The sequence below is a fragment of the Colobus angolensis genome, unplaced genomic scaffold (assembly GCF_000951035.1).
Source record: "Colobus angolensis palliatus isolate OR3802 unplaced genomic scaffold, Cang.pa_1.0 Scaffold138, whole genome shotgun sequence".
In the NCBI taxonomy this organism is placed as follows: Eukaryota; Metazoa; Chordata; class Mammalia; order Primates; family Cercopithecidae; genus Colobus; species Colobus angolensis.
Window position 1 is genome coordinate 3,563,580 of NW_012114466.1, and position 21,624 is coordinate 3,585,203.

Sequence of the window (21,624 nt, forward strand, 5' to 3'; positions counted from 1 at the left end):
TGTGTAGAGACAGGGTTTCGCCATGTTGCCCGGGCTGGTCTTGAACACCTGGGCTCCAGTGATCCCCCAACCTTGGCCTCCCAAGGTGCTGGGATTTCAGGCATGAGCCATGGCACCCAGCCTCTTCACCTCTCTCTGAGTCTCCACATGGAAGCAAGAATGACACAGCTGCCCAGGGAGTTGTTTCAAGAAGATAACCCCGTGAATGGAGTTTGTGAACTCTCAAGCATAGCTCAAAAATCAAAGAAAAAAATCTTTAGAAAGGTGTATGGGATGGTTTATCTTCTGTGTCAACTTGCCTGGGCTCTGGGGTGCCCAGACAGCCAGTGAAACATTGTTTCTGGGTGTGTCTGGAAGGGTGTTTCCAGAGGAGATGAGCATTTGACTTGGTGGATGGAGTAAAGCAGACAGCCCTCCCCAAGGCGGGTGGGCCTCCTCCGATCCCATAGAACAAAAAGGTGGAGGAAGGTGGGATTCACCTCTCTCTGCCGGGGGCTGCTAGTGCCAGCACCTGGATCTTCTCCCACCCTGCTCCTGCTACTCAGGGCTGCAGACGCAGGCTGGCATCTCTACCACCGGCCCTCCAGCTTTCTAGCTTGCAGACGGCAGGTTGTGGGACTTCTCAGCCTCCATAGTCAAGTGAGCCAATATCATAAGAAACCTCTCTCTAGATATTGACACAATGGGGTCTGTTTCTCTGGAGAAGATTGACAATTCTCATGCATCCCTTGCTTAAATATCCCCCGAGAACAACATTTTGATGGCTAAAAGACAGTGACTTTCCTCGTCGACATTCTTCTGTTCAAAATAACAAAGTGGGTATTCAGAGGGAAAAAATAAATTAAGTAATTTAAGTTATTAAGAGTCAACATCTTTGGGTGGACCCTAAAACTAACATTTGGATGGTTTATTTTTGTTTTTTTGTTTTGTTTTGTTTTTTGTGAGACAGAGTTTTGCTCTTGGTGCCCAGGCTGGAGGGCAGTGACAAGATGTCAGCTCACTGCAGTCTCTGCCTCTCAGGTTCAAGCCATTCTCCTGCCTCAGCCTCTGGAGTAGCTGGGATTGCAGGTGCCCGCCACCAAGCCCGGCAAATTTTTTGTATTTTTAGTAGAGACAGGGTTTCACCATGTTGACCAGGCTGGTCTCAAACTCCTCACCTCAGGTGATCCACCCCCCTTGGCCTCCCAAAGTGCTGGGATTACAGGCATGAGCCACCATGCCCGGCCTCAACATAAATGTTAAAAGAATATAACTTGCAAGCCGTTTTACTTATTCTGAATGAGCCTTCATGAAAACACAGTTGTACAGCCCAGTGTCAGGTCCATTGCGGTGGTGAAGGAGGAGAAGCTTTTTAAAAAGCACTTTTAATAGAAAAATGTCTGTTTCTGGCAGACACTATCACCATCCGCATTTTCAAGAATCCCGGGGTGCCCAAGCTGGCCGTGAGCTGTGGAAGTCAAGTGTCTGTGTCTGCCGCGGCCGTCTGCCCAAGAGCCCACCCTGGGTTCACCAGGGTCAGGCGGAGCCCACAGCCTCTCCTCTTCAGGGGATTCCCTCTCAAGCCCTACCGTGGTTTAGATCAGAGCAACCAAAACTGCAATCTGTACTTGGACCCGCACAAGCACTGCCTCACGGCGAGCAGGAGCCACGCTGGAGAAGGACAGCCGCTGCCCCAGAAGGCCAGCGCCACGGGCCCCTTCCCTCACTGTTTCCCGACGTCTGGGACCAGGGCAGCCAGGTTCCCCGCCCAGCTGGGATTCACGCCTCCAGACGTGGTGGAAACTGACTGTCCACTCAGCTCAGGCATCGACATCAGATGGCTCCTCGGCAGGAGTGGCCAAAGGGGTTACCCTCCTGCTTTTCAGGGTTAAATCTGAATCTAGATCCCACCAGGCTCCAGACGGAGTTCCAACTCCATCTGTAAGGTACTACACTAGCTCACGCCACCACTCACTCCTAATCCTAAAATCCCCTCCTGCCAGGCTCTGTCCAGCGAAGAGTTCACAAGCCGGGTTGTTAAAGCCCCAGCTCAGCAGGGCACATGGGAGGCGCTCGGCACTGCGAGCTGGATCCTCCCTGCCATCCTCCTCTGCCAACACGTCTGCCCACCTTCTCACGCAGCACCAACGTCCCTTTCAGGAGCCCTCGGTTTAGCTCCCTTTGTCCACGAGAGCCCTGAACCCCAAAGCCAAGGCCTCGCCCTAAGAGGAAGATTCCAACCAAGACGGAGCTTCTTACCTTGACCAGTTCCTTGAACTTGGGGTCTTCCTTGGACGTGGGGTCGATCATCGTGCGCTCCTCGTTCTCCTCTGCCAGGGACAAAAGGAAGTCACGGTCAGCGATTGTGAGGTTAGCAGGGACATGGGGAGCTGGGGGAGGCCGACTCATCTCTGACAAATGGAGAAGCAGAGAACCCAGCACTAGGGGAGGGTGACTGTGGGGAACCGCCTTCTGGAAGGTGGATGGGGCCTCCTCCCGCCTTCCCCTCTTCCGGAAGGGGATGAAGTCAAACTCCATCATTCTGCCTGACCTCGCCCCTCCCAGACTCCGCCAGCAGCTGGTCCAAACCATTTCCATGTTTCAGGAGAAATAAGGAGAGAGCAGCATTTACAGGGCATGAGATGCATCCCCCGGCCGGGATCTGGTATGTGGGAAAGCTCCAGGCACCAGGTAGTTCCCTGTGGCCACTATTTATAAATACATGTGAAGACTTGGGATGGTTATAATGAGATGGAAAATGGTACATTCAGTGGAAAAGAATCAATATGCAATGTTGTATGAAAATAACATGCAGAAAAAATATTGAGAAATAAATAGCAAAAAAAAAAAAAAGGGGGGGGTGGTGGATGAGGCTTAACAGTGAAATGTGCTCATCCTCATCCTCTTTCTATTTCTCTACCTGTTTGCTTTCCCTCCATGTTTCAGCCTGGATCCCACAGACACCAGGCAGCCAGCCGAGCCTGTCATGGAAGACAGTGCCGAGGAGATGGTGCAGAGGCGGGACTGCGGAGGAGGCACCCACAGAAGCCAGGCGTGCTCCACAGCAGAAATGCCCAGTACCACACAGAAGCCAGCGGGCGCCGAGCACCTCTGAACACACACAGGGAAGGGCAAGGGGGTCTCAGGCTGCCCACGCTGTCCAACTCCGGGACCTGCACAGAGCATGGGGCGGGTGAGGCCTAGGTTCCACTCAGCGGGAGGCTCTACACCATGCCTCTCTCTTAAAGAGGAAAAAAGGCACAAGAGAGGCCTCAGGCAGAAGCCAGGTACCCCCCAGGACACACAAGTGGAGATGGTCAGGACCCAGTAGAGACCAGGGTCCCAGAGCCCAGACAGGCTCCCATGGGGCTGGGGACACTGACCGTGTCGGTCAGAATGAAGACAGCTTTGAAGCTGGGCATAGTGGTTCACGTCTGTAATCCCAGCACTTTGGGAGGCTGAGGAGGGAGGATGGTTTGAGCCCAGGAGTTCCAGACCAACCTGGGCTACACAGTGAAATCTGTCTCTATTTTTAAAAATAAATAAAAAATAAAGTAAAATAAAATACAAAAGAAAGAAAGAAAACGGCTTTGAGTGAAACTTCGCTGCTGACACAGATGTGATGCAGCTTCCCGGCAGCAGAGTGTAAAACTGACAACATGGAGAAACTGTTTTTGAAGTCATACAGATCCGATGCCTGAGAAGGACACTCCAGGTAATGTGCAGGGAGCACTTGAGAGTCCTGATGATGTCTCTGCGAAGGCCTCCACAGCCTCCCACTCCTGCTGGGATCAAGGCCAGCGTCCTCCATGTGGCCTCCAGGGCCCCTCTCCAGCCTCATTTCCTGCCCTCCTGGTGCAATCCGCTCCAGCCCGTCTGGCCTTCCTCCTTGAAGCCTCACTGCTGCCTGCCCTGAGCCTTGGCACCTGCTCCCGCTGTCTGACACTCTCCCTGGCCCGTTTCCTTCACCCTCCAGATCTCAGCTCCCCAGCTGAGATCCTTGAGCCCAAACGCCAAATCTTCCAAGCTCTCCTGTCCCAAAGGACTTGGTGTGCCTGTGTGACCCATGTCTGAGATCCCCTCTGGACCACCTATCTCAGGTGGGCAAGGAGGAGGACCAGGCCGTGCATCCACACGTGTATGGGAGGGGGTGCAGGACGGAGAGTGAGCAGGTCACTACCCAATCCCAGCCTTCAGAGAGGCCATTTCTGGGAACAGCCCCTTCAACCCACGCTAAAAATCTAAGCATCGCGCTACCTAGCATGTCCTCACACCTTGCTCTCGCTGAACTGAGAAGCAAGATTTGAGCCCGCCCAGCTCATGTGGCCCCCACAGGGAACTTGCAGCTCCCTCCTGAAGGCTCTGAGCCGACGTCCGACCCCCCGACATCCCCTGGACTGGGCAGCGTGCCGTGCCTGCTCAGATGTCCCAGGACTGCGGGCTCCTTGAGGGGCCCTGCCTCAGTCGGCGGGGCCACTGAGAGGAACGGGGCGTCTGATCCAGAGACCGTGAAAGGCGGAGGACAGAGACACCATTTCGAGACTTAGTGTCACCAAACACTTTCTCAGAGGCATCTCTGGTCTTTAACTGTCCCCGTGGGGTAGCTTTCATTCCTGAACCCTAGAGGAGGACAGCGGGCCCGAGAGGGTGGGCGGCAGGCCCCAGGCAGGCAGCTGTGTGTGGCGGTGCGTCTGTCTGCAGATTCCGCCGGAATCTCCCGGCCACCTGGTGATGGTGATGGTAGGCTGGGCTCAGAGGCTCTGCACAGACCAGGGAGCAGCTGCGTCTCACAGGGCAGGGGTCTGACTCAGAGCAGGCGTCTGCCCTAGATGAGGAACCTCTGTGTCTAGGGGCTCCGGAGCTCACCGTCAGCCCCTGCCGCCTGTCAGCATTCATGACTGGCTCGCCTTGGCCTGGGACCCCGGACATGAAGCCCCTGCAGGCCACTGAATACCGTGGCCCTCGGTCCGCTAGGGGCTGCTCACGCGGCCTAAAGAGGAGCAATTCCCAAACCTCAGTGGGCCCCAGACTCACGGGGGCATGTTTAATACAGAGGGGCCTGGACCCACATACTCTCCTTTGGTAGGTCTTGGGGTGGCGAGGAACCCTCATTGCCGAGTGCCCTGGGACTTTCTGACATCCTGCATTGAGAAACGGGACTCCAGGGACTCTGGGAGAGGAGAAAAAGGCTGTGAGAGGCTCCTTGCTTTTCCTAAAAGGAAGCTGAGAGCAGACACCTGGAACCGTGCCGTCTCTGAGCTGTGTGACTTTGGTGGTCTCTAAACTGTGCCACGATCCTCTCGGTGGCTCCAAGACTGAGGCAGGACCCCTCGAGGAGCCCACAGTCCTGGGACACCACAGTGGGTACAGCAAGTGCTGCCCAGCCCAGCGGGTGCCGGGGGGTCAGACGTGGGCTCAGAATCTTCAACAGGTCTGGGTCCACGCCTGGATCGGGTTTCTCTCCACTTCAGTCAGAGGAGAAGCAGCGCCCAGAGGCCGGCGCCGGGGTGGTATCTCCATGCCAGTGTTTTGTGGCAACCGAGCCCCCGCCCTCCCCACCTTGTGCATCACAGCAGAGCATCCATCAGCTGCAATAAAATGTGCCCAAGGACGGAGACCTGTCCTGCTCACCTCTGATGAGGGCCACCATCTTCACTGAGAGGGTCTAGAGCAAGGGGAGTAGCCCAGCTCTGGAGGCAAAACGCCCAGGGTTCAAAACTTTGGCACTTACTAGTGATCTCTGTGATCGTATATATGTGCCTCAGTTTCCCCACCTGTACAATGGGGATAATGGTATAACCCACCTCACAGGGTCACTGAAGGGACTCAGGAGCAGGAGCATTCACAGTGGACCCCCAATATTCGCCACAATGATGACATTTATGAGCCCAAAGGATATGAAATACACAAAGAGGACTTCAAAAAGAGTCAGGTGCTGTGCAAATATTCAGTGAGTGAGTTCAGTTATTATTATTTTTTGAGACAGGGTCTAACTCTGTTGCCCAGGCTAGAGTGCAGTGGTATGATCCTGGCTCACTGTAGCCTCAACCTCTTCAGACTCAGGCAATCCTCCCACCTCAGCCTCCTGAGTAGCTGGGTCTATAGGTGTGTGCCACCAAGCCTGGCTAATTATTTGTTTATTTTATTTTTTGAGATGGAATTTCACTCTTGTTGCCCAGGCTGGAGTGCAATGGTGGGACCTCGGCTCACTACAACCTCTGCCTCCCGGGTTCAAGCAATTCTCCTGCCTTAGCCTCCCAAGTAGCTGGGATTTCAGGCATTTGCCACCACTCTCGGCTAATTTTTGTATTTTTAGTAGACAGGGTTTCACCATGATGGCCAGTCTGGTCTCGAACTCCTGAGCTCAGGTGATCCATCCGCCTCGGCCTCCCAAAGTGCTGGGATTACAGGTGTGAGCCACCACACCCAGCCAATTTTTGCATTTTTTAGTAGAGACAGGGTTTCGCCATGTTGGCCAGTCTGGTCTCGAACTCCTGAGCTCAGATGATCCACCCGCCACGGCCTCCCAAAGTGCTGGGATTACAGGCATGAGCTACCACACCCAGCCAATTTTGCATTGTTTAGTAGAGACAGGGTTTTGCCATGTTGGCCAGGCTGGTCTCGAACTCCTGAGCTCAGGTGATCCACCCGCCACGGCCTCCCAAAGTGCTGGGATTACAGGCCTGAGCCACCGCGCCTGGTGGGGCTGCTCTCTTCTAACTGGAGGGAGAGGAAACCCAGTGGACCCCGGTGTGACCTCAGGTAGCATCACCAGCTCTGGTTTCAGGTCGGCTGGCGGCTGAACTTGCATTGGCATTTCTTCTCCATAAGCTCTTGCTGGCCTGGCCTTGTCATGGAAACCACAAAAAAGGGATGAACTGGGACTTCCCTTTGAACCAGGGTTTGGAAATAAGTGGAATGTTCCACAATCGCCTTCCAGATCAGCTGGATCCCAAAACACGCTTTAAGGAAAATGTGTCTTAGCTGTTACCCATTACATCAGGCGGTGAGCGCAGGGGCCTGGGCCACTTGGCAGGGCCCACCCTGTAAGCCCAGGCTGCAGGCAGCTCTGGCTGGCCCAAAGGGAGGAAGCATATTAATCATGTTTTGCAATTTCCTTTTTTCTTTTTTTTCATTGAGATGTCTCACTCTGTCACCCACGTTGGAGTGCAGTGGTGCGATCTCGGCTCACTGCAACCTCCCCCTCCCGGGTTCAAGTGATTCTCCTGCCTCAGCCTCCAGAGTAGCTGGGACTACAGGCTAACCACACCCGGCTAATTTTTGTATTCTTAGGAGAGACGCAGTTTCGCCATGTTGGCCAGGCTGATCTCAAACTCCTGACCTCAAGTGATCCGCTCACTTTGGCCTTCCAAAGGGCTGGGATTACAGGCGTGAGCCACCGCGCCCGGCCTGTTTTCTGTATTTTCTGGTGTGTGGCATCTTGGGGCCTTGCTGACTCTGGAGAGACTGCACCTCCAGGGCGAGCTAATTCCTAGAGATGGTAACCCACCCTCTCGGAGCACACCTTTCACACATAAACCCGCTCAGAGCCTGAGCCCCAGAGCCCAGAGCCCCCAGCCATCTCTTCTTGGGCTCTCACAGGGCTCCTACACTCCCAGTCAATATCCTCACCCTAATCTCCCCTGGCCCTGGGGACATGCCACGCCATGCCATACCATACCACGCCACGCCACGTGGTGTGGGAGAAGGAGAGTCTTCTTCCTGAGAAGACTCAGGACAGCTCCTGCACCCCAAAGCCCACTGGTATGACTCCAACAAGCTAGGCCTAGGTCTGTTCACCCAGCCTTGCCCATTCCTTCAGAGAAAACCACAGTAAGGGTATTGGGGCCGGACGCAGTGGCTCATACCTATAGTCCCTGCACTTAGGGAAACCGAGACAGGAGAATTGCTTGAACCCAGGAGTTGGAGACCAGCCTGAGCAACATGGCAAGACCCCATCTCTACAAAAAATTTTAAAAGTTAGGTGGGCCTGGTGGCACATGCCTATAGTCCCAGCTACTCAGGAGGCTAAGGCAGGAGGATCACTTGAACCTGGAAGGTCAAGGCTGCCATGAGCTGTGATCATATCACTGCACTCCAGCTTGGGCGACAGAGTGAGACTCTATCTCAAAAAATATACACATAAAATATAAAATAAAGGCATTGGCCCTGCTCCTTCTGCCTCTGCCTGACACTGGTGCTTTCCATGTGGCCTTCCATGGCGTGGTGTGGTGTCGTATGGCATGGCGTGGTGTGGCACAGTATGGTGTGGCATGGTGTGGTGTGGTGTGGCATGGTGTAGCACGGTATGGTGTGGCATGGTGTGGTGTGGCATGGTATGGCATGGTATGGTGTGGCATGGTGTGGTATGGCGTGGCATGGTGTGGTATGGCATGGCATGGTGTGGTATGGCATGGCATGGTGTGTCATGGCATGGCGTGGCATAGTGTGGCATGGCATGGCATGGCATAGTGTGGCCCTGAGTGGCCTGCTACACCTCCTTTCAGAACTATGAGTTTAACAAACTATCTTTTCAAGTCAGTCTTCTCCTGATCTGCTGGCTTCACCACCTGAATAATAAAACTTACGTTTTAAGACTGGGGCAGAAACCCTCAAAGAAGGACTTGCTTTTCCCAATGGACTTTTCTAAACATGACCTTGAGCTAAGAACTTAGACTCCCAAATGCCCCCAGCATCTGATCAAGAGGCCAGATCTATCGGGCTCCTCATTGGCCTCCCCAAGACCAACTTGGTGCCACAGAAGCTCAACTGTCTCAGGGCAGGGAGCAGAGGAACGCCCCGTACCGAGCTGGGTGTCTTCAGGGTGAACATCTGCCAGGGCGGGGGACATCGGTGAGTTGATGGCATTCTTGCCTTCTTCCTGCAGGTCACTCACTGTTGAGCAAAAGGAAAGAAAAGCCAGGTTAGTCTACACGGAGTACCGCGGCCTCACATGTTGGCTATGGACGCAGAGAGAAATCAATTCCTGTTTTTTCAGCATTTAACAAACATTCCTAAAAGGCCTGTTGCCCAGAAAGAGTCAGAGGGAAAAATGCTCCGAACCAAGAATACATTCTGTAGTTCGTCCCCACCCCAAAGATTTCCCAGGTCTCGCTGAGCTCTGCCAGTCTGTTTTCACTGCTCTTTGAAACTCATAACTAAGACACCAAAGCTCCCAGATGTTTCCAGATCTGACCAAGGCCGCTGAGGCAGACAAAGCATGGACCACAGCGATGGGGCATGAGAGGGTGGAACTGCCCTTCCTCTGCTGGGGGGTGCATCCTGAACCATGGACTCAAGATGCTAATCCCCTCTGGTCATGCATACAGGTGAATCTGGAGTTTAAAGTGGGGTCACTGGTGATGGCCGCATTCACAGCGACAGAAATATGATGGAACATCCAGGTCAGGACTGCTGGAACTTGCAACAGAATCTAATAAAGAGAGCCAGAGGCTCCAAGTCAGAAACACCATGGCCTCCTGTCTCAAGGGAGTGCTAAACAGTTACAGGGTCTAGAACACCCAGTGATTAGGGACAACCCCAGAACCAGAAACGACCCCTCATCGCCCTGCACCAGGGAGACCCTCCAGGCCTTTCAGCCGTATCCACCAGGGAGGAACACCCACCCACACAGACGCCAGGCACCAAAATCCTTGCTTCTGTGATGTCACATTTTTTTCACAGTCACAGCCTCAGCTCCAACTGCACGTGAGACTCTAGGCTCCAGCCCCAAGATGCGTCCATGGTGCCGGGTGGAGGTAGGGCCCCGGCCGCTTTCATGGCCCTGGTGGAGGGCCGCTGGGGAGCAGTCCCTGATCACATGCCGCAAAAGTACCCAGGCCAGTGTGCCCGGAGCTGTACCTCCTTCTCCATGTAACAGGTTCAGAAGTAAAACCGTATTTCCTCTTTTAACACTAGAGTCATCTTGAACCTTGAACACCTCCAGCTCTGGACACCCAGCCTCCACAGTGGCAGGCGATGGAGCAGCAAGGGGTGTGGCATGATGGCTCTGGAGCAGCAGGCCAGCAGGGCCCCACCATGCTGGCCGTGAGACCCCAGGTACGTCCCACTCACCTCTCTGCACGTCTCTCCATGTGGCATTTATAGGTAATACTGTAAAAATGCCAGGGCCTTTGGAAGGGCTGAATGTAACCATAAATGTCAAGCATCCAGCCCAGAGCATGGCACTCAGTGGGCTCTCGGGACACACCTGTGGACCCAGCTTTCAGGAAGACACAACCTCCATCCTCATAAGGACAATGGCAGCGGGGCCCCAGGATGCCAGCTCCTCTCATGTCAGCAAAGGTCCTGACACTCAGCTTCTGAAAAAGCGGACCCTCTTTTACTCCGTGTCCATAGCTGCACTACTCAAAATAGCCCCAAAGTGGAAATAACCCAGGCCGGGCACGGTGGCTCACGCCTGTAATCCCAGCACTTTGGGAGGCTGAGGTGGGCAGATCACGAGGTCAAGAGATAGAGACCATCCTGGTCAACATGGTGATACCTTGTCTCTACTAAAAATACAAAAATTAGCTGGTCGTGGTGGCGCACACCTGTAGTCCCAGCTACTCAGGAGGCTGTGGTGGGAGAATTGCTTGAACCCGAGAGGCAGAGGTTGCAGTGAGCCAAGATCACACCACTGCACTTCAGCCTGGTGACAGAGCGAAACTCTCAAAAAAAAAAAAAAAAAAAGTGGAACTAACGCATGTTTCCACACATGGAATTTATAGGTAACACTGCCGAAATGCCAGGGTCTTTGGAAGGGCTAAATGTAACCAAACCATGGATGTCCAGTCCCCAGCCCAGAGCGTGGCACCTGATGGGCTCTCGGGACACGGCCGTGGACCTGGCTTCCAGGACAACACAACCTCCCTCCCTTATAAGGACAATGGCAGCAGGGCCCCAGGATGCCAATTACCCACTCCCCCCAAGGAAATATATTTGCATTTTATTTTATTTTATTTTATTTCTTTTGAGACAGAGTCTCGCTCTGTCGCCCAGGCTGGAGTGCAGTGGCCGGATCTCAGCTCACTGCAAGCTCCGCCTCCCGGGTTCACGCCATTCTCCTGCCTCAGCCTCCCAGGTAGCTGGGACTACAGGCGCCCGCCACCTCGCCCGGCTAGTTTTTTGTATTTTTTAGTAGAGACGGGGTTTCACCGTGTTAGCCAGGATGGTCTCGATCTCCTGACCTCGTGATCCGCCTGTCTCGGCCTCCCAAAGTGCTGGGATTACAGGCTTGAGCCACCGCGCCCGGCCCTATATTTGCATTTTAAACAGGCACCTTATCCTGGAGGACTGCCTGATGCAGGAGTGTCAGAGCCTAGGTACAGGTTGGGGTTAAGAAGTGTTTTGATTAGAGGGAGGTTTCAGGCACGGCTGCAGTCACTGAGTCTTGGCATTTGAGAACACCGGATGAATGAGTAAGCAAAATGTGGTCCATGTATACCACGGAATATTATCCAGCCTTAAAAAGGAAGGACATCCGGGCCAGGCTACAGCATGGGTGAACCTTAAGAATGTTATGCTCAGTGAAATAAGCCAGACACAGGAAGTCAAACACTGTACAATTCCACCAATAGGAGGTCCCTCGAGTAGGCAAATGCACAGAGGAGAAAGCAGTCTGGTGGCTGCCAGAGGCAGGGGGAGGTGGCAAATAGAGAGGTAGTGTTGAATGACGGCAGAGTTTCAGTTTGGAAAGATGAAAGAGTTCTGTGGGTGGGTGGTGATGGCTGCACAATGAGAACGTACTTAATACCAGTGAACTCTGCTCTTGAAAACGGCTAAGACGGTAAAGTTTACGTTATGTCTATTTTACAACAAAATTTTTAAATAGAAAAAAAAAAAAAAAGCAGGCCCTCTCCAGGTAACCCACATTCCAGCCACAAGCCAGCCTGGCTGCTGGCACACACTGTCCTCCACCCACAGCCAGCATCCTAAGGGAAGACCCGGGCACCACTCATCGTTGAAGTTCCAAAATCCTTAGCATAACTCTGCACCAGCAGTGGACAAATGTTAAATACCTTCATGGGGAAATGATATAGGCACAGAGCTTTGAGATTCCCTCCGCCCCACCTCCCTGAAAATACTTCAGAAGATCCCCCACAGGTCACCCAGATCAGCTGAGAAAACAGGGACCAAATCTCAGCAATTATTTGTACCACGTGACTAGTTCCAAAAAGAGTTGTAACCAGCAGAGAGTCTTAAAAGGCAGAAAGGAAACAGGGAAAAGTGATTTTTCACAGGAATCCTTGGGAATATGATAGCCCTGGAGTACAGGGGGTCCGGGTGGAAGTTCCATGTCCTGGCTGGCTTCACAGGAAGACACGACAGGTGTAGGGAGGTCCCGTCCAGCACAGCTGCCTGCAGTGCTCATGCCGATGGCAGAGGAAGAACAAAAGACCCAGTTTCCCTACGTGTGGAGGATCATACAGGCGGTCTACGCCCATGAGTCCTCTTGGCATGGCCCGAGCGCTGGCACTGCACCCACGTGCCTGAGCCTGAGGGGTGAGGAGGGAGACCTCGGGGCAAGTGGTCAACGCTTCGAGGCAGCCCTGCTCACCTGATTTCAAAAACACAGAGAGGGAGGAGGAGAGGAGCCGCATTTTGAAAGCCTAGAAATTGGGTCACATGAAAACAGAGATTTCCACGCCGCCCTTGAACATCAAAGATGACATTAAACAGGGCCAGGGATCTTGTGACCTTAATAAATGAGAAACGCGCTCACGAACACCGCCCAGGGCCTGTTCAGCAGCGCATTCTGAAGGGGATGGCTGTGCGCGATGGCCTGAGGGAAGCAAAGGCTTCGGGGGCCAGGAGGAGGGGGCACAGGCTGGCAGACCCCTTGGTGGGCAGGAGGAACCCAAGCCTGTGGCCACAGAGCCCCAGTCCGAATCTCGCATTGCCACTTGCTGGTGTGTGGTCTTGGGGAAGTCCCCTCACCTCACTAAGCCTGCGTTTCCCCGTCTGTAACATGGGATGGTGGGAGTACTGGCCTCACAGGAAACTCCTCACATTTCCTGAGGAATAAGGGGAATCGTGAGCACCCACACATGGCCCACAAACCACTCCCCGTAAGTGGGAGAGGCAGCTGTGGATGTACAGGGTTTCTGTGATTAGGCTCCAAGAGAGGCACAAACTGGGGGAAGAGTGACCAAAAGGCAGGCAAGGTCCCCCATTCCACAGAGAAGCATGGAGGGATCCTGGAGGAGGCAGCCATGGAACTGGCCTTGAAAGAAGGCCAGGCTAATGAAAGGGCCTTCTGGGCTCTGTGCAGAGTGCAGTGGGGACAAACCAGAGCCAGCATGTCCAAAGCTGAACCCCGTGAAGGTTTGAGGGATGCCCTTCTGGGCCTTGCTACATTTTGCAGCCTGGGTTCCCTGAAGGACACAGCTCCTTTGCAGAGGAACTTTCAGCCTGGATCTGATCGTCATCTTCAGAGGATCGGTCTGATTTTTGGAAGGAGGGGCTCCTCTCACACCCTTGGCTTCCCCCGCCCCCAACCCTCGCCGCCTGAACGGTGCCAGTTTAGTGGCTGTCAGTGAATCTCAGGAATGTTTTGGTTTTTAAAGTACCGTCCACTTGCCAGAAAGACAAACCCTTCAAAGATGTGAAGTGCCGGCTGACTTCAGTCACAGAGACAGGTCTGCTGGCCCGGGTGTGCTGGCACAGGCATGCTGGCACAGGCATGCTGGCATGCATTCTCTCAGTGTCTGGAGGGTGTGGGCTTCCAAGGGACTGGGGCTTGATTTCATGAGATGGGTGATTAAGGAAAAAAGACCGCCTTGTGCTTGTTTTCCTAAGCGTCTGCATTGTTCTAAGATGAATGTCTGTCCACACGCAATCCAGCAGCCAGCCATGAGGGAGCCGACGCCAGCTCCTTCCCACTGCAGCAGAGTTCACCTGCAGCACCGTGCTCTGTGACCTGCACGGGCGGCCAGGTAGGAAGAGAGAGACAGGAGGGCATTTGATAGGATGAGGGCCCCTTGGCACACTGTCTCTGGAGACGGGCACTCCTCGCTCAGCCCGGGACGGCAGAGTGGGAAGTGCGGGCTGCAGTCACCAGATCTGAGTTTTCAAGAAAAGCTGGAAATATAGGGTTTGGTGTGGAATCTCCCCATTTACAAATGGGAGCCATTAATTCAACTTCTGCGGGCCAGCCAGAGGGCAAACCACCTCGGATTACAGGACACACATGTCCAACCCATATTGCGGACTATCCATGGGAAAGGGGAGGACACCACTAATGTTTCCTGAACACCTACAATGTGCAGGGCGCCTTCCACGCCAGCCATTCACGTTGTCTGCGAGGGAAGCCGGGTGCGGTGGCTCACGCCTGTAATTCCGGCACTCTGGCAGGGCGAGGTGGGTGAATTACCTGAGGTCAGGAGTTTGAGACCAGCCTGGCCAACATGATGAAACCCTGTCTCTACTAAAAATACAAAAGTCAGCCAGGCGTGGCAGCAGGCGCCTGCAATCCCAGCTACTTGGGCAGCTGAGGCACGAGAATCACTTGAACCTGGGAGGTGGAGGTTGCCGTGAGCCGAGGCTGTGCCACTTCACTCCAGCCTGGCAACAGAGCGAGACTCGGTCTGTCTCAAAAATAATAATAATAATACATAAACGAGTACTGTGAGGGAGTGGCTGGTCCTGTGCTGTTAGATGTGAAGCCCCAGAGTCAGGACTAAAGCCAGTTCTACCTGATCTTGCACCTCACTGCACCCTACTAAATCCTACCTATCTTCAACCTCATCTTACTGGCCACCTCCTCCAAGAAGCCCTCCTAGGTGTTCCCCTCTCCCCAGCTCAAGCCACACAGCCATGTAACTATCTCCTTCCTGAACTTCCCTGGCTACCAGTGCCAACCCAGTTCCTGCACATAGTAGGCCTTTTAATATATTCAAGGAGCAGCACAACAGAGGGCTTAGAACCCCAGAGCCAGGCTGCTGGTTTTGGATCCCAGCTTGACCACTGACAAGGTGTGTGATCTTGGGCAAGCTACTTGATGGCTCTGTATGCCTCAGTTTCCATCTGTGAAGTGGGGCCTAACACACCTCAGAGAGATCACAAAGATTCAGGGAGACATGCACTTGGCACAGTCACTGGCGTGCAGCAACCCCTTGGGAGGCGTCAGCTTTGAGTGACTGTAATGGTGGAGAATGTGCGGCTTCCAAAGCCTCCACCCAAAGATTGGGCAAGGTTTTAAAAAAAAACACCATCGCTCCTGATTTGGAATTATAAGAACATAAAAGGAAAGAAAGAGAATCAAAAACTAAAAGCATGTCATAAAAAGCCTGCCATTTATACCTCAGGCCAAACGCGAAGGTTCCATCTTTGATTTTTTTTTTAAATCTTCTTCTTTGTATGGTTGTATTTATTTATGCCCAGGCTCTTTCCCCCCAAAAAAAAAGGATTTTCAGGCAGCTTTTTTCCCCCCTTTTGGTATTATTAGGAAAACAACTTTGAAAGCAGGCTGATTTAAAGAACAAGGTTACCTTAACGGAGAGAAGAAATCTGAAAACGCCAAGGCTGATCAGCTTCGTGCTCCACCAGGGGAACCAGGGCAGGACACGGGGGGGATGGCGAGACACCCCTGCAACGATGGGCCCAACAGCCTCACCAGGGGCTTGCCTGGAGGGTCTGGCCCAGATACAAAGGCCCAATGGAGGCTGAGTCACAGGCCCTGGGGGGCTGGAGCAATGGCATCTCCATTTTCTGACACTTTTCTAAGCATGTCATTTCAACACAGCAGAGATGCTTTGCCACCTACGGGGATTTTCTACACCATCCCTGCAATTCCTGGTTTTCACAGAGCACAAAAGATCAGGGGGAGAAACTTCAGAGGGCCCCGTCTGAACCAGGATCAAAGAGAAAAACCCCAACAAAAACAGCCATTCTCCAGCCCTGCACATCTAAAAGAACTTGAAAATGGCAGGAAAGCTGCCTCAATTTTAAACACTTAACCAGCCCCTTTCAAGCCCTACCCACTTCTAGTTACAACTGATCCTGCTCAAAGAAGCAGAGTGGTCTGTGGAGCTTGCGGGAGGATGAAGGAGGAGAAAGAAAGGTGCGGCTCCGTGCCCATTCACGCCACCAGCTCCTCTTCCCAGCAGGGGAGGGGGCATTGGGATCCTTCGCTCATGCTTAAGAGGAACCCAAAGACATCTCTGTTAAATGAGGTTTCCCAGGCCTCTGCCAGGAGATGACAGCTTTCTATGAATTTTCCAACTTCCATCTGTACTCAGAGGGGTGTGGTTCCTTCGCAGAAGCTGTAATTTATCAGAATAATTAAATTCATCAGGCACGAAGGTCTTCTTAACAGAGCAGTTCTTCTAAAAATAAGTCCAGTTGTACTTCGGTGAAGATCTCACAGCTCAGTGGAGTTAAAATAAGACCTAAGTAAAATCTAAATAAGAATAAAAATATCACCAGCCTCGGCAGCTGGGAGGAGATGCTGTTGGGCAGTCTTTTCTGACATCCAGAAAGGTGATTGGAAGGAGCCGTGGATCATAATTCAAAGGGCTGAGCTATCGCTGGCATATCACACGTGCAAAGGCCTTGAAATGTGAGGCCTGGCCGTCCCCAGGAAGTTACAAACTCCAAGTCCAATCTCCAAGTGTTTTGGGATTACAAATTGGAGGAATAACAAAATGTCTTGCCTAGGGTAAAAGGCAGCAAAGGCTAACGGTGCCAGAGAGCAGCTGCTCCTCCTGGCCGGGATACGGAAAAGAGGGAAAGGACTTCCAGTGATCCATGGAGCACAGTGTACATGAAAGTGCTTCTTGACCTTTCAAGTGGCAGATGTAGTTTGTTTTTACTGAGAAATGGATGTGGGCCTTGTCATGCGGGATGCCGGCCCAGAGTAATGAGCTCGGTGTATTTACGTACATTTAACTCACTGTCATCTCCAAGTCAAGGATGAGTTTCTGAATGGTGCTGACGAGACCAGCGGAGTAAGAAGGCCCCTGACTGTGGCCAAAACCAGAAGGATCGCTCAGCTTGAACGTCTGATTTATGGGACTTGTTCTGCTGGAGCAAAAGGTTCCAGCCCATTTCTCGAGATGAAATAAGTTCAGAAGCTAAAAGAGATGTGTGAACATTTCAATAAGGTAAAAATCCAAAGAGGGTCAACAGGTGGTGTGGACTCCACATCAAGAGCACACAGCTGAAGCCCTGTCCTATTCAGGTGGCAGCAATCCTTGGGCATGACAGCCTGCTGATCTAACAAATACTGGCGGATGGATGCCAAAGGGCTGGGCACAGGGCTGGGCAGGCCCTGCCCTTGCCCTGTGGAGAGTCTGCACGTAGCCGAGGGAAGATGTATCCTGGTCACTTCCACCCAGCAGCCAACCTCGCACCTGGCACAGAAGGCTCGTGAAGGATTCAATGCACAATTAATTAAGTGCAATATACAGCATGGTGTTGAGATTTTTTAAAAAAGCAAAAGCAGGCTGGGTCAGGTGCAGTGACTCACACCTATAATCCCAGCACTTTGGGGGGCTGAGGCGGGTGGATGGCTTGAGCTCTGGAGTTCGAGACCAGCCTGGGCAACAAGGCAAAACCCCATCTCTACACAAAATACAAAAATTAGCCAGGAGTGGTAGCATGAATCTGTAGTCCCAGCTACCCAGGAGTCTGGGAAGAGAGCTTGAAGCCAAGAAGCGGAGGTTGCAGTGAGCCAAGATCACGCCACTGCACTCCAGCCTGGGTGACAGAGCCAGATCCTGTCTCAAAAAATTAAAAAAAAACAAAAAAAAAAACATATTGCAGAACAATACGGCAAAGGCTGGGTGTGGTGGTGCACATCTGTGGTCTCAGCTACTTGGAGCTGGGGTGGGAGGATCACTCCAGCCCAGGGGTTCAAGTCCAGCCTGGGCAACATGGTGAGACACTTTAAAATAGATACAGCATGATATTTACGTAAAAAATACAACTAGAAAACTCAGCACTATGTATTCCTATGTGTATGTATCAAAATTCACAGAAAAAGGAATGAAAGGGCATGCTCCAGAATGACAAGAGTAGCATTACTGCTACAAGGGCCCAGTGGCTGAAGGTAAGGAGGAAGAGATAGAGGGAGCCTTTGCCACCAGACTGTGTTCTTGTGCTCCTTTTGAAATAAAAATAAAGCTACAAGAATGGAAAATAAACAGATGCCCTGGCAGGGTTATGTACAGGGTGCAGTGGGGGCCCTAAAGGAAGTGGCAGCCAATTCTACAGGGAAGGACACAAACTGGGTTCAACCAAAGAAACGGCTCTGAGACCCAGAAGGAGCCTCGGGTCTTTCCCGGCAGCACTGGCAGCCTCAGGAGACACAGTGAGCTACTATGAGGGAGGGAGGAAGCTGGGGAGGGAAAGCCCTGCACGGACTCACCCCTACAGATGACTACGGAATAGTAACCAGACTCTGAGACTACAGGTGATAGCAAAGGCCCTGGCATGAGTGTCTGTGCCAAGAACACAGAGGAAAGAATCAAGATGCCAGACCTAGGGGTACCCTTGGCAGACTCATCCCCTATTCTTGGGATAGCCAGCAGGACTCTCTCACCAGGATGGCCACCTTGGCCCCCGCAGGCCCTGCCCTAAACTCTTCCCACCCCAGCCCAGCCTCTCCCCTTCTAGAGGTGACTGTTCTGGACACCATTGCTTTTCTTCCCCAGCATCCATTGATCCTTTCAGGGAAACAAGACTCAGCCTCCCTCAGAGAGAGCTGCCCCTCCTGCCACCATGCTCGGGCCTTGTAGTTCAGCTCTGGGGTGGAGCAGGCATCCCAGGACAAAGCCGGCTGGCACACTGGCCTCCCAGGAACACAGTCAGGGATGGGCATGGCCCAGTTAGAGCTAATGAGCTGCACTGATTCTTTACCAGGAATAGAGAATGAGACAGGCACTCTTTCCCACTGGCCTTGACCCAGAAAGGATGCGGGTCGAAGCCGTCCCATCATCTTACCACCATACAGAGCCTGGAGATGAAGGCACCAGATGGAAAGAGCTCAGGGAAGCAGAGAACAGAATCTAGGATCTAGCAATACCTTCTATGTGCTGGATCAAGCCTTACCTGAGAACATCCAACCCCATGGACCATTCTGCAAATGCAACAGTGAATTCTGTTTTGCTTTCAAGCCATTTTGAGTTGGGCTTTCTGTCCTTTGCAAACTGAGAGAGTCCTGTCTGATGCAGAAATCCTTCCAATACACAAAGCTGGCATTGGTCACACTCAGCTGCGGTACACCCCACAGCTCCCACCGGCTCGAGGGTAAAACGCAAACCCTTCATACTGGTGTCCAGTGACTCTTAATGAATGGACCTCTCCTCTCATCAATCCAGCTGCAGCTCCCATGCTTCCACCCTCATCATCTGATGAGGCTATTCCAGGCTACTTCTGTAGGTCATATCTCTGCCCCTCTGCCTCGACTGTCCTCATAACCTGAAATGCCCTTCACTTTAGATCAGTTGGCTCCACCCATTTCCCAGCTGTCTGGAAAGCACTCTCTGCACATCCCCTATCCCTGGGTGCAGTTCGGGCCCCGCCCCGGGTTCCCACAGCTCCCCATGCACAGGACAAGGACAAACCCTATTTCCCGATCATGTGATTGTGGGTGTGCTCACCTCCCTGCACGCCCCCGACCTTGCAAGGAGTGCACAGGGCCAGGTCCCATTCATGACCATGGCCTCGCATCCTGCATAAAACCCGGCACATGGATAATGGCTCTGTCAATATCTGTGGAATGAATGAATGAATGAACACAAATGCTAAGCTTATGTAGGCCAAATGGAGCTACATAGATAATTGCTGCAAGAGAAAGTCAGGGAACTGAAACGGACGGCTCTCACACAGCATCCCACCTCCAGCCACTTAATTGGGTGGAAAAAGAGGGTTTCCACTAAGGTTTCCATTAGCCTGGCAGTCATGGGTCACCAGGAACCCAGTTGCCCTGATGTGGCCACGCAGCGGCTGATGGGCTCAGGAGGAAGGAGTCCGCCTGCAATTAGGCACTTGCTGGTACCAGCGGCCCCGGAGCTGACATCCCCCCAACCTCACCTCCTGGGGTGTGCATTTAGACCAGCCACCTGCTGCAGGAATCTGAAATACAGACCACCGAGATGGAGGGAGCCCATCTGGCTCAGGGAAACTAGGTCTTCTGAATACCAAAAGTTGTTTACGTAGAAATGTAAAAAAAGCTCCGAAACCCATGTTAAACAGATGATTCCCTTGGCCCAGAAACACAGTCTTCCCTTCCCCTTTGTCTCTGGGGTGACCAGGAAACTGTCAGAACCACAGAAAAATAAACTGTCTGTGGGAAGGAGAACAGGAAGAAAGACTTCTAGGTGCGTGATAAAATGTCAGCTTTACCATCTAACCCACCCGGGCAAGAAACTGGGGCATGGAGGGGCCGGTGGGCTTCTCGTCTATAAGGAAGGGCACAGGCTTTAGAGACAAGTGACAATCTGATTGGTTTCTCAGACTGAAAGCCACGAGGGTCAGCTTCTTCAATTTCCCCCTCCAGTTGTATCAGGTGGAATCCTCAGAGGCCGCCACAGGAGCTAGACCTATGAGAGCCGGGGCGTCTGCACCAGCTTCTGCCGGGTCTCAGGGCTCCTGACCTTTGCCCTTTCCCAGCCCACCCCACAGTGTCTCGAGACTTCACTCCCACAACACAGCCTTGTCAAGTCACTCCTCTGCTCACAGACCACTCCAGTCTTCCCCTGACTCCAAAAATAAAAGTGCAAACCCTCCCCCACACATCACATGTTGTCTGCCGCCCCCGGCCTGGCTGACCTTTCTAGCACCTTCTTCTGCTCCTTCCAACTTAACCCTGCCTCCTGCCTTCCCCAGAACAGCTAGCGGCCACCATGCCTTTGCTCACACTGTGACCTCCTCCCTAGCAGCACATTCTGCAACCTCTGCAAGAGGAACCAACACTTGGTACTTCCAGGGTCCGCCACAAACATCCCCTCTACCATGCCCCTTCCAGAAGCCACCTGCCCCTCCTCCAAACCCCCCAGCCCAGGGTCAGCACTGGTCCAGATAGAAGATCAAAGGGAAGAGAGGCTTTGGAGGTTCCCAGAAGAGAGGCCACGTGACCTTGGCCACGCACTTCAACTCCTGAAATCCTTTACAGTCTTTTCAGCAGAGGGTCAGTGACCGGCCCCGATCATAAGGCTGTCGTGACAACGAACTTAATAAGGTGGTGAGTGCTGAGAAGTCGTTAACTGGTAAACATCAGGCCTCTCTTCTCTCTTTGTCCCCATCCTCAGCACCTGTGCTGGATTCCAGTGTGGTGTGATTTAGGGTCATCCACTCAACAAGGGCTGGCCTGAGTGGAACCGAGGCCAGTGTGAGTCCCGAGTTATCTGCCAGTGTGGTTATCTGCCAGTGTGTTTATCTGCCAATGTGGAGCCCCGGGCAGCCTCGCTCAGCCCCGGCTGGGCCATGTTGGGGGCCACATGCCCCCAGGTCAGCAACTGTCTGAAAATCTAGAGATGAAACACCTACCGCACCACAACCCAGGCAGGATCTGATCTCGATGAACCTGAACTGACAGCTCAGGCATCACCACAAACGGCTGTGTATGGTCCCTGGGCATTTAAAGCTGACACTAATTAGGCTGAATGATTATGTAACAGAATCCAACTCCACATAAACATC

The 21,624-nt window shown here is 52.9% G+C and overlaps 1 protein-coding gene across 3 annotated transcripts in view; it reads right to left on the reverse strand.

Annotated features, from left to right (window-relative positions):
- PARVB (parvin, beta) overlaps positions 1-21,624 on the reverse strand; it is a 185,726-nt gene that overhangs the window by 61,629 nt on the left and 102,473 nt on the right. For all 3 annotated transcript variants that reach the window (XM_011934778.1, XM_011934780.1, XM_011934779.1), the window contains 2 exons: positions 8,785-8,874; positions 2,239-2,309 (listed from right to left, as the gene is read on the reverse strand). In XM_011934778.1, the coding sequence (XP_011790168.1) occupies positions 2,239-2,309; positions 8,785-8,874 (161 nt within the window). The remainder of the gene's footprint in view (positions 1-2,238; positions 2,310-8,784; positions 8,875-21,624) is intronic.